We start from the raw sequence: 11,446 nt of genomic DNA, 5'->3' as shown, positions 1-11,446 counted from the left end.
CCGGTGTTGGTGAGCTAAGAGAGCCTGGAAAGCTGGCCTGGTGAGTGGCTTTCTCTGTGTGTGTCCCTGGGGAAGGATAAGGAAACCTTGAAGGCAGAGAAACGATTTATTTGTAAAGGAGACTACAGGGCAGGGAGCTGTTAGAGGTGCACTGCACACACTCCAGCGCTGCCCAGGGTCTGACTGCAGGGTGTGGTGACAGTGAGGGAGAGACCACTGCTGGTTACCCCCGCCCCCCACCCCGCGGCGTGCTCCTGGGGCCTGTGAAATGCCTGCTGTGCGTCCAGCCTTACCTCCTCTGAGACATTTGCTGGCCCTCTTGAAATGGGGCGCTTGGGAGAGTGTTCTAAGATGGCAGCATCAGTGTTCCCACTTCCCCCTTAGCTGCGGGCCCCCTGCACACGTGCAGGCACACACGCATACATGTGCTACCGGAACATGTCAACTTGTCTTTTGAAGTTTTTCCTTAGCCTGAAAGAAGAGGCTTCTCTTTGCCACAAACCAACCGTTTCCCTACTTGCCAACCTCTAGGACCTAGACAGTTGCCTGGCTGGTCCAGGCAGAGGCAGCTTGTGGGCCTTGGGGAGGGGTCCCTGAGTCCACACCTGGGGAGGTGGGCAGGCGAGAAGGCTGAGGCAGCCAGACCGGACGTGCAGAGGCGAGGAGAGGGGGCAGTGAGCAGAGCCCCGGGCAGGGGGCCCTAGAAGTTCTCGTAATGGTGGTAGAAATGAGTTCGGTCCTGCCTGTTGATGAGCTGGCAGGCCTTTTCCACGTTCTTGGTCATACCAGGGGGGCCACAGCTGAACACCCCAATCTTCCGGACCTGTTGGAGGAGGAGGAGGGGGAAGTGGAGGCTGGCTGGTTCAGCGGCAGTGTGCTGACGAGGGCTCACTCTGTTCAGGAGGGGCTGGCGCCATGGCTCACTTGGTTAATCCTCCGCCTGTGGCGCCGGCATCCCATATGGGTGCCGGGTTCTAGTCCCGGTTGCTCCTCTTCCAGTCCAGCTCTCTGCTGTGGCCCAGGTCACCCACATGGGAGACCAGGAGGAAGCACCTGGCTCCTGGCTTCGGGTCAGCGTAGCTCTGGCCTACGGCCATTTAGGGGGAGAACCAAGGGAAGGAAAACCTTTCTGTCTCTCTCTCTCACTGTCTATAGCTCTACCTATCAAATAAAAAAAAAATAAATTAAAAAAAAAAAAACTGCAGGAACCCCTGGTGCTGATAAGGTTCACCTTGCACCCTGTGAGCTATGTTAAGTGCGAGGTGGGTGTCCCTATTAGGGGTGGGTTAGCCGGTGCTCAAGATGAGGGGCAGTGGCATGCCTTTTTGTGGGCTAGTGCCTTGTTCTCAGTGCAGATGAGCTCAGTGTCAGGCTGACGGTGCTTGAATCCTGGCAAGGACTAGCCCAGCCATCTCGCCCTCCCTTCTGGGCAACACATCAGGGCTGCAGAGGTGGCCAGCCCCGGACCCCTTGGCAGCTCAGGGTCAGCCCCATTGCCCTTCCCCATCCCACCACCCCAGCAGTCTCTCAAGGGCTGGCTTCTCACTGGCCTCTCTTTCTTTCCCTGATGGAGCAGGGTTGGGAGCTTTGCTCAGGCCCAGGCAGGAAAGGCAAGGAAAACCTGGATACGGGGTGCACTGACCTGGGGGTGGACCTCCTGCAGGGAATTGAAGAAAGGCTCGAAGGGGGGGCGGCCAAAGTGGGTGACAGAGCGCAGGCCCGTGAACAGACTCCGGTTCAGCACCTTCTGGAAGTGCCGCTCGCAGATGTACTGGGGGTATGAGGACAGGTGGGGTCAGCACCCAGCCTGAGCCAGCCCATACACAGCTGGGAGATGAAGATGGGACTGGAGGTTAAGGGGCCTGTGCCCCCTGCTCGCCGAGCCTGGCTGCCCACCCTCCCGTCCCGACCTACCAGCATGGTGGTCCTGAGGTCGAACTTCTCAGCCAGCTGGGTGATGTAGATGTGTACGGACACCAGGTCCTGATGATCGTTCTCCTCCACCTCCCGGATGATGTCGGCCAGCCACTCGAACTGCCGCTGGGTCCGCGTCACCCAGATGAAGTAGATCTGCGGACACAGCCACAGCTCGGGACCCAGCACAGCCTCCACACTGACAGCACACTTCTGACCTTGGCCAGGCTACCCCTAGACACCCTGGGTGGATGGAGCGTGTGGATGATGTGGCCGGGCTCTGAGCTCACAAACACAGAGAGGTGGAAGGGAGAGACAGCCTGGGGGCCTGGTGAAAGGACACCCCAACCCCATGGACAGCTGAGGGTCCACTGGGTGGGCAGCCGCTGTCTCATGCCAAGCGGGTCCCAGAGCACCACTCCCTGCAGAATCCCACTCGAGCCACCTGAGGGCGCAGGTCAGGCTGTGGAGCACTTCACCAAGAGCGGCAGGGGAGGAAACCCAGCCAGGAGTGGCTCCGGCTGCTGAGGGTTAAGCAGCAGCGGTAGAGGGGAGGAGGAGCTGTCAACCTCTGAGCACTGACGGCACAAGGGCTGGGCCTCTGCCCGCTGCATTCCGCCATCCCTGACTCACCTGCTGCCAGGCCCAGAGAGACAGGCAGGGACCTGCTGCCAGGTCTGGACTGGGGTGAAGGGGGCCTGAGGGCTTGGGGCTTGGGCTGTGTTCCCGGGGCCCACCCAGCCCACCAGCAGCCCTGCCTTGCCAGCTCGCTTCCTGTTCTTGAGGGCTGAGCCAGTTTCACTTGTGCCCCACCCCAAGGGAGCCCTTTCCTCTTCCCAGCCTGACAGTGCTCCTGTGCAGAGCAGGTCCTGCGCAGAGCACCCCGTGATGGACAGAAGCAGCCTTTGAAAACCAGGCATGCAGCAGCCGCCCAGTTCTGTCCTGAGCCCGGGATGTCAACCTGCACCTGCCCAGATCAGGGACGCCAGGGCCAGAGGTTGGGGAGGGGCACAGTGGGGCACAGTGATGGGAGAGAGGGGCCCTCACCTTCTTACAGAACACCTGGCAGCTGACTGATGACTTGAAGACCAGGTCTTTGAGGATGGAGGCAAAGGGGGTGACCCCGATGCCCCCTCCCACCAGCACCGACACCTCAAACTTATGCCACTCCTGGTGGCCCTCTCCAAAGGGTCCATCGAGGTACAGCTGTTGAGGGGTGGGGAAGAGGAAAGGGTTTTGAGTTCAGCTTGGCCACCACCGTAGTTCTGAAGGCAGAAACGGGAGGCAGGTAGGTTTATGGAGTGAGGTGGATGAGAGGGGCCTGTGGTATTGTACGGAAGCAGCAGAAACCAGATGGAGAGAAGGGAGCAAGCTGGCAGGGAGTTGGTGCTGCAGGACCAAGGCCTGCTAAGAGGAAGTGGGAGGATGGGGCACGTCTGGGCACCTTGGGGTATCTGGCACAGCTGTCCCCTGCTGGGGGGGAGTAGATCTCCCTGAGGCGAGTGGTCCAGGGCCCTGCCACCCGGATGTGCAGGCTGAGCGTGTCCTCGTGGGGTGCAGAGGTCAGCGTGAAGGGGTGGTACTCAGTGGTCCCCAGAGCCAGGCAGGCGATCCGCACCCACTGCCCCGACTTGTACTCGAAGCCTTGGGGCCGCTGGAACTGCAGGTGGGTCACTCCTGGGGAGGGACGGTGGGCGAGAGTCCACTGTGCTGAACCCAGCAACAGTATGGCCTCCAGAGAATTCCCCCACAGCCACGGCCTCAGCCCTGGTTCTGGACTATGTGGGGAGGGGCTCTCCTCTTGAGCAGGTGCCCCAGAGGAGGCGCTGGGCAGCACCAGGGCTGGTGGTTAGCGAGGAATGGGCAGCCTGGCTCCCTGCTCTCTGCAGTGAGAGGCTCAGGTCCCTGGCAGAGTTCTTCCTACCAGCTTCCTCGTCCCTGCCACCTCCACTGGCCCAGGCCAGGAGATGGGTGGTGCAGACTCTGCCCCTGTCCTGTCGGCTCCCTCAGTGCCAGCCAGCCGGTCCCCAACAGCCTCCAGGCTGGTACCTGAGGGCAGCAGCTCTGCCTTCACCACGCTGATCTCCACCTTCTTCCGGCTCAGGCTCACCAGCTTGTCCCCCCCATAGATGAGTGCCGGGACCAGGAAGAAGAAGTGGAAACGAGGCAGCTGGATCAGAGCGTAGCTGCCGTGGATGATGAGCTGGGGAGAAGAGCAGAGCTGAGACCCCATGGTCCCCAGCACAGGGTATGGGCCTGCCCTGGCTCCAGGCCCCACTGGTGGACCCATCCCCACCTCACCAGTTCCGTATTCCTGCCAGGTCATAAACCTAAGCACTCTCCACCCCATCCTCCAAAGCATCCCATAGCAATGAGACTTATTTTCCATCTTGATACCACCCTAGACCAAGCCACTTGGTCTCTACACCTGCTCTCCTCCGGCTCTTCCTGCAGCTGGCTCCGTCTCATTTTTTTGGGTCCCAGCAGAAACACCACCTCCGTGGTCCAACACTCCATGCTTTCTTCCCATCTCCCTGCTGCCTAGAGCCCTGGTCACCCTCCACCGTCCTGTTGCTGGTTCCACTGTTTACTTGGTCACTGTTGTTTCCCCCGCTGGACTGTTTGCACCATACTCTGGGCTCCTGCCTGGTAATGCGAGGTGCTCAGTAACTCTTGGAGAAAGAAATCTCCCCAGTTTATCTTCTCCTTTGTGGGGGCTGAGAACCCCCAGCTAGTCCCCCTTTTCCATTAAAATAACTCACAATTATCATCCAGCTGTGGTCCTCCTCCTAGTGTGTGTGTGTGTGTCTTGTGGTCAGACACCACTGGCCCGGCTTTGCCCCACTCACTTGCTCCTGGCTCCGCCTCCACCCTGTCTTAGGACCTCCCCACTGAGGGCTCCTCTCAGACCTCCTGTTCCCCCTCCTGACAGCCTGCAGCACTGGTGGCCACGCCCTCTTTGCCAAGGCTCAGCAGTGCTCCACCGCCCCTCCCTCTTTGCCTCTGCCTCTAGGGACCCTCGCTTTCCATCTCCTGCACTGGCCACACTCCTGCTGCTGCCCCCAGTCAGGGATGTTACCCGGACCTGGTTTCCTCACCCACCACTGCTCTGCTCTGTCTATGCTCTGCCATGTGACATGGCCCTTCAGCCACGCTGCAGCCCCCACGTGTTCCCCAGCATGTCCAGCCACCACCTAATGCTCTGTGGCCATCCACGGCCAGCCCGGTCTCATCTGTCCCTGGAACGTCCCATCTTCCTTCCTACCTTTGTACCTGTGGCCAGGCCCTCCCTCCTCCCTGGGTTGCTCTTCAGTTCCCACTCTGCCCTGTCAGAGTCCAGCTTCTCTCTCCTAAAGTCTTGGCCCAAAGTCTTCCCTAACCAGTTTAGCCAACTGAAATCCCCTGCCCTATGACTTCCTGTCTGCGACCCTCTCCTAGGCTGCCTTTTCATTTTGATCATTTCGTGAGTGTGGCATTGACCTCTGCAGCAAACCCTAAGTGCCTGGGGGTAGGGAGAGTCTCCCCCCCTTCTGCTGGGCCTCACGCAAGAGCTGGATCAGAACAGGCCCTCCACCAACATGCCTTGAACTGAGCGCTGACCCCTCACTCAAGCGTCTCTTCCCCCCCTAAGTGTCCCCAAATCCTTGCACCTTTCCTCACAGGACTGACAGACCTTTGAGCTCTTTTCTTGGTTGGCTCTGCCTTCCCCAGGTTCCTCTTTCATTGTGGAGCCACACCCACCCCCGAAGCTTTAGGATCATCCAAGCAGCCAGAGTACAATGGCGAGATGACCTCATACTTCTCTGTTTACACACCCCTTTTTTGTTGGCTTTTTAAGAAATAACAAACTACAAGGCTGTGGCTGCAGATTCCTGGTGGGGGTGGGGGCAGCCAGCCAGCTCAGCTTCTGACAGCCTGGATCAGGATCCTGAACACCTTTCCCCAGGGCCTACTCTACAGTGGATCCTTTACTTGTACCTTCTCTTTCTGCCCAATGTCAAGTGGCCACACCAGGGATAAGTGGGATGGAAGATGGTACCTTGGTCTACTGTTGGGCTGGACTGCCCAGCAGGGGAGGTCTATACCTTTCTGGGCCCCAGGCGGCTTTCTTGGTGGCAGAAAGGGTGTCTCTGAGCCCCAGTGATGTCCACAATGAGAAAGTCAACAATGAGAAAGTTGCTTTGGTCTTAGGGCCCCAGACCGGCCACGCTGTGGGTCTCCCATCCAGTTCAGAGAAGCTGCTTGATCATCAGAACAAGAACATCACCCCTAACGGAAGCAGCACCTGCGGATGCTAGGGCTCCACGTGACATTGGGAAGCTGATATTGGGGAGGGAGGAATACATAGTCACAACTTCCAGTGAAGGGAAGGAGCTCTTCAGAAACGAGCAGTATCAGTCTGGCAAACAGCCTAAGTGAAGGGCGGGAAGCTATCTTCAGGCAGGTGCAACAGACCTTCGTCCTATCTATCAGTGAGGCAGAACTGCATCAGGCAACAAGTCAACATGACCTAGGCAGCGGGGCTTCACAAAGGCTATCCCTACGTGCACTTGCGCCTGAAGCCTGTAGATAAAGAAGGCAGTCATAGTGGCTCTGAGCTCCTTAGAAGCTCACAGCCAACACATCAATTGACGGGATCAGCGGGGCCTTGGGACATGGCTGAGCTTCTCAGCAGGGCCTTCCGGGTGTTCTCTGGGGAAGTGCAGGCAAGCAGAGCCACAGCACAGGGACTGAGCAGCTGCAGCAGCTGACAGCAAACTCAGGGCTAGGCGAAGGGAACCCAAGAAGGAAGGGAGGCAGGAACAGGTGGAGTCCTAAAAGTCCCTTCTATCAGCAATGCAACCAGAGACATTTGGGCAAGCTCACTGACTTTACAGGTGGCACTTGGCTGGGTGGTGTGGCCAACATCCCCCCAAACAGGATCAGAACAGAAGTGGAAGAACCCACTTAGGATAGGTTCCTCTAAGAAGGGTCATGCTCCCTTGGGAACAGGCAGTCCCCATGCAACCACCCAAAGAGGGGAGAGACTGGTTAGGCAGTAGTGACGCAGTAGTGTCTGCAAGGAACGTGCATTGGCCTGGCAGAGCTGCTCTGGCAAAACCCACGCCGGTGCTACCTACTGGGGTCAGCCCACGGGGAGCTCCATACCCCAACCTCCACCTTTGGAGAGGGATGTGGAGGAGCCTTGAGATAATTAAGGGATGACAAACTAACATCCTAGCCCTTAGTGCCTTCCTGGGAACATCCTGCTCACACCCTATGGGCCTGGCTCACAGCCAGAAGCTCTTACCAGGACATAGAGCAAGAAGTAGAGGTGGTGGGTCAGCCAGAAGCCCCGGAAGCTGCGGCGGCGGAAGTGGCGTGAGGCGAAGACATACATGATGGCCAGGACCAGGAGCAGCAAGACCCCTGTGAGGCCTGCAAAATGGAAAGGGGCGTGGAGGGCAGAGGATTCGTGTCTTGCAGAGGTGGGGGGTTGTTCTGAGGCTCCCTCAGTCAGGGTCCCCTTTCCACTGCACTGCCCAAAGTGGGGGTTCCTTGCCCTCCACAGCACTGAACACCTGCCCCTTTCATTGCAGCAGACCCTACTTATCCTTCCTCGCCCTTGTCACCGTGGCCAATTTTTTAAAAGATTTATGTACTTGAAAGGCAGAGTTGGAAAGGGAGAGGGAGAGAGGGAGGCATGGGGAGAGAAGGAGAGAGAGGTTTTCCAGCTGCTGGCTCACTCCCCAAACAGCTGCAATGGCCAAAGCTGGGCCAGGCCAAAGCCAGGTTCCTGGAACTCCATCCAGGCCCTCCTCTGCTGCTTTCCCAGGAGCATTAACATGGAGCTGGATCGGAAGTGGAGCAGCTGGGACTCGAAGCAGCACCTGTATGGTAGGCTAGTGTTGCAGGTGGCAGCTTAATCCTCTGTACCACAACACTGGCCCTGGCCTTGGCCATTTTCCGCTGGCGTTATTTGATTTTTGTCTGTCACTTTCCGTCAGGACATGGGCCAGGTGAGGCTGCTTCACCACTAAATCCAAAGCTTGGCATGGCATGGCCTTGTCTAAGTGTGTCCTAGATCCACAGAGCCTCAGGGCCAGACACCAGAAACTGTGCCTTCATGGAGTCAAGGCGTGGTCCTTGTCCCCACACCACACGGGACTCCACCGTGGGAAGCGCCAGCACCGGCACCGGGAGTGAGGGGGTGGGGCCATGTTGCGCTCAGGCCAGCCCCCGACTGGTGGGAAGCCCACCCTCTCACCGGGAACCTCAGGCAGGGAACACAGGAACATCCTGGAGCCGAGGTGGGGGTGGGCAGACAAGGCATGGCCCCTCGGGTGAGCAGGAAAGAGCGAGTAGGAAATTAGGGTGATTAGAGCCCTGCAGTGTGGGAAAGCAAAGGTTAAGGAGGGATCTAGCCAAAGCCTGTAAAGTCCTGAGTGCAGAGAAGAGCATAAACACAGTCTTATCCACCAAATCCCAGGGTGCAGGAATTAGCACGCGCCCTCTGAAGTTGAAAGCAGATCGTTTCAGGATTAAAAAAAAAAAAAGCCAACCAAGGTGTGGGCATAGAAAGTCTGTTACCCAAGGAGGGCAACAGACTGAACATATAAATAGGCACCAAAAGAGTTTGAATAGATTCATAACTAGTAACTCCAACACGTGCGATTAAAGGGAATTACACCGGGGGGAGCATTTCTGTCTGGTTTGACAAAAAGCCCGATCCTTCCACCACTCAGCTGGGCGACAGCAGTCCTTACAGCCACTGGCATGGGGGTTGAGAGTAGCAGGGTCCATGCCCGTTCCACTGAGAACTAGTCCAGGGGAGGTGCTAGCTAGCTCCTGCCAGGGGAAGAACCAGCCCGGGGTGGGGGCAGGAACCCAGCCATGCTCTGAGAGGAGGACTGGAATACAGAGTCCCTGAGTCCCCTGCTGCTGCCCAGGAGCATCCTCGGGCCGGAAGGCAGAGCCTGGCTCCCCCGGGGCTGTTGAGTGCCCCGTGACACCCAGAACCCAGAGCCTGCAGCTGGGAGTCAGGCCCAGTAATGCAGGGCAGGGGGCCTCTCACCTGGTACCGTCTGGAAGAACCACCAGTAATACTTCTTGGGGAACTCAGATCTATGTGGAAGAGACAGCAAAGGGAGACCCTGAGACGAGAACTCTGGGACTTCCAGAGGGGACCCTCCAGACAAGGACCCCAGCCCAGGCTCTAGTCTCCCCTGCTACCGACTGCAGGTTGAGGTCTCAGGCTGGTCATGGTGAGCACCATCATCTAGAAGGTGACGCCCTCCTCTGTGCCAACAGAGACTCCCCCCACCCCAACACCATATTCACACCCGCACTCACCCATCATTGGGGAAGAGGCCGGGGAAGAGGCAGGAGAGGACACTGAGCGGGCTGATGGAGAACAGGTACACGTTCACCACGTGGCCAGCACTGTGCAAGACTAAGGGGCAGCAGACAGGGGAGGGAGGCAGTGAGCCTGGGGGCAGCCCAGCGGGGTGTGAACCCATTTAAAGATTAGGCCCCCCGCCAAACAGAGCTGGGGGCCTGGACTTCTGAGCTGTCATCAACCTGCTGGTTCTCCCACACACCATCCGTGAGCCACACTGAGTCAGAATTATACCATTAGACGTTCATTCCTTTAGTTTCTCTCAGAAAGTTATGTTTTAGTGAACGATAGGGCAGGTGTTTGGGGCAGTGGTTAAGAAAACTGCGTGGGACAGTAGGACACCAACATCCTGAATGGGAGTGTCTGGGCACAAGCCCGGCTGTGCCCCCGGTCCTAGTCTCCTGCTAGAGCATAGCCTGAAGGTGGCACATGATGGCTCTAGTGGCTGTGTCTCTGAACTCTGCATGGATCCGCCTGACCCAGTGCTGGCTGCTGTTGGTGTTTGGAGGAGTGAACCAGTGGCTGGAGATTTCTCTCTCAGTCTCTCTCTGTCTTTCTCTCCTCTCTCGTAATAAATATAAACGGAGGGAGTAATAACACATTATGTGCACTGATTCTTTGGTGTTAGTCACTTGACAGCTGGAGGGTGGTGAGGTGCCTTCCAACGTGAGGGAAGAGGCAGGCATGGGGCAGCGAGGGGTCCTGGGCACCCTTCACACCGCAGCCCTGGCCAACGCCATCCGTAGGGACAGGGCCATCCAACCCTCAAGCAGGCAGAGAGGAGGCGGCTCTCAGGGGGCGGGGAAGCCAGCAGGGGAGGGACAAGCCGTGGAGAGCCCGAGAACCCCAGGGCCTGCCTGTGAGGACGATGGCAGTGGAGGCGATCCAGCGATGGAAGTCCACGGCCGCGTCGAAGGGCACGTAGCGATTGAGGAAGGTCTCTCGCAGGAAGGTGATGAGGTTGCGGCACATGGTGAGCAGGATGTAGGAGAACATGAAGGAGATGCTGGCCGCCGTGCCCCGCGACAGGATGATGCCCACGCGGGTGGTGTCAGTGATGCCCACGTGGTGCGCCGCGAAGGCATAGTCTGCGTGGGGCCAGGCAGGTGAGCGAGGCGTCAAGCCCCGCCGGCCCCGCCCCAGGGCTGTCACTCATAGCAGGCCCAGCCCCGGGACCATCACTCATCGCAGGCTCCGCCCAGGGACTGTCCGTCACTCGCCGCAGACCCCACTCCCGGGCTGCGATGGGGGCCGTCACTCACAGTAAGCCCTCTCCAGGAAGAGCCCGATGGCGATGGCGTAGAACACGGCCACGCAGCCGATGTGGCGCCGGTAGTTCTCGATGAATCGCTTGAACTGCTGCACTGTCTGGTGGCGTCGGCTGCGCTGAAACTTCTCGCGGTGCGCTTCGGTGAACAGCAGGGGCTGGAACGACGTTACCCTGGGGAACACGGGCTCGGCACTAGCGGAACCCCGCTTTGCTCTCCCAGCGCAGCCGCAGGCGGAGCAGGGTCCGGGCCCCAAGACTGCAAAGGACCGCCTCCCGAGTGGGCACTGATAGAGTGGGTGCACTCCCTCATCCCGCTGTCCCTCCACACTCAGCCCCCTCCCCGCCCAGCCCGCAGCTCCCAGCCCCCACCAGGCATCCCTGTTCAGCCTTTGCTAGACGCTCAAAGAACACCTCCTCCCTGAAGCCGCCTCTGACTTCCCAGGCTCCGCTTCCACACCCCAAGCCCTGTGCTCTTGGCTCTGTCCCGCCGTTGACCAGTACCACTCTCAGCTGCCTGTGCCTTGCTTGCGCTGAGATCTTTCACCCTGCCTGCACTGCAGAGCTGAGTGTGGTGCAGGGTGGATGGATGAGCGCTGGAGAGAGGGAGGGAGGGCCTGGGCTCTAAGGGAAGACGCACTTCTTGCCAAACCTCCGGCGAATCTCCTGCGGGGGCTCTGTGTCCGCCGGACACTGCAGTCTCTGTGGCTCAGGGTCGGCATTGCTGCGGGCACAGCGTGGGCCTACTCTGGGAGAGGGACTAGGAAGGAAGGGCAAGACTGGACCTTGGCCACCTCGGCCACTTGGTCCTCTGCTGCCCTGGGTCTGCCTCCAAACCCCTCTGTTGAGGAAGGATCACGGCAGGCAGCCAGGGGATAGGACTCCCA

At 58.9% G+C, this 11,446-nt stretch overlaps 1 protein-coding gene across 1 annotated transcript in view; it reads right to left on the bottom strand.

Moving 5' to 3' along the window:
- Nucleotides 1-100: 100 nt before the first annotated feature.
- DUOX1 (dual oxidase 1) overlaps nucleotides 101-11,446 on the bottom strand; it is a 31,378-nt gene continuing 20,032 nt past the window's right edge. The window contains exons 24-35 of the mRNA XM_062205825.1: nucleotides 11,200-11,319; nucleotides 10,555-10,733; nucleotides 10,150-10,380; nucleotides 9,247-9,346; nucleotides 8,969-9,018; nucleotides 7,205-7,332; nucleotides 3,964-4,117; nucleotides 3,359-3,591; nucleotides 2,962-3,120; nucleotides 1,915-2,070; nucleotides 1,643-1,771; nucleotides 101-823 (exon numbers count right to left, since the gene is read on the bottom strand). Coding sequence (XP_062061809.1) covers nucleotides 701-823; nucleotides 1,643-1,771; nucleotides 1,915-2,070; nucleotides 2,962-3,120; nucleotides 3,359-3,591; nucleotides 3,964-4,117; nucleotides 7,205-7,332; nucleotides 8,969-9,018; nucleotides 9,247-9,346; nucleotides 10,150-10,380; nucleotides 10,555-10,733; nucleotides 11,200-11,319 — 1,762 coding nt within the window. The 3' untranslated portion in view covers nucleotides 101-700. The remainder of the gene's footprint in view (nucleotides 824-1,642; nucleotides 1,772-1,914; nucleotides 2,071-2,961; nucleotides 3,121-3,358; nucleotides 3,592-3,963; nucleotides 4,118-7,204; nucleotides 7,333-8,968; nucleotides 9,019-9,246; nucleotides 9,347-10,149; nucleotides 10,381-10,554; nucleotides 10,734-11,199; nucleotides 11,320-11,446) is intronic.

The sequence above is a fragment of the Lepus europaeus genome, chromosome 11 (genome assembly GCF_033115175.1).
Source record: "Lepus europaeus isolate LE1 chromosome 11, mLepTim1.pri, whole genome shotgun sequence".
Classification (NCBI taxonomy): domain Eukaryota; kingdom Metazoa; phylum Chordata; class Mammalia; order Lagomorpha; family Leporidae; genus Lepus; species Lepus europaeus.
The sequence above is the reverse complement of the archived record's forward strand: the minus strand, read 5'-3'. Positions and strand labels throughout refer to the sequence as shown.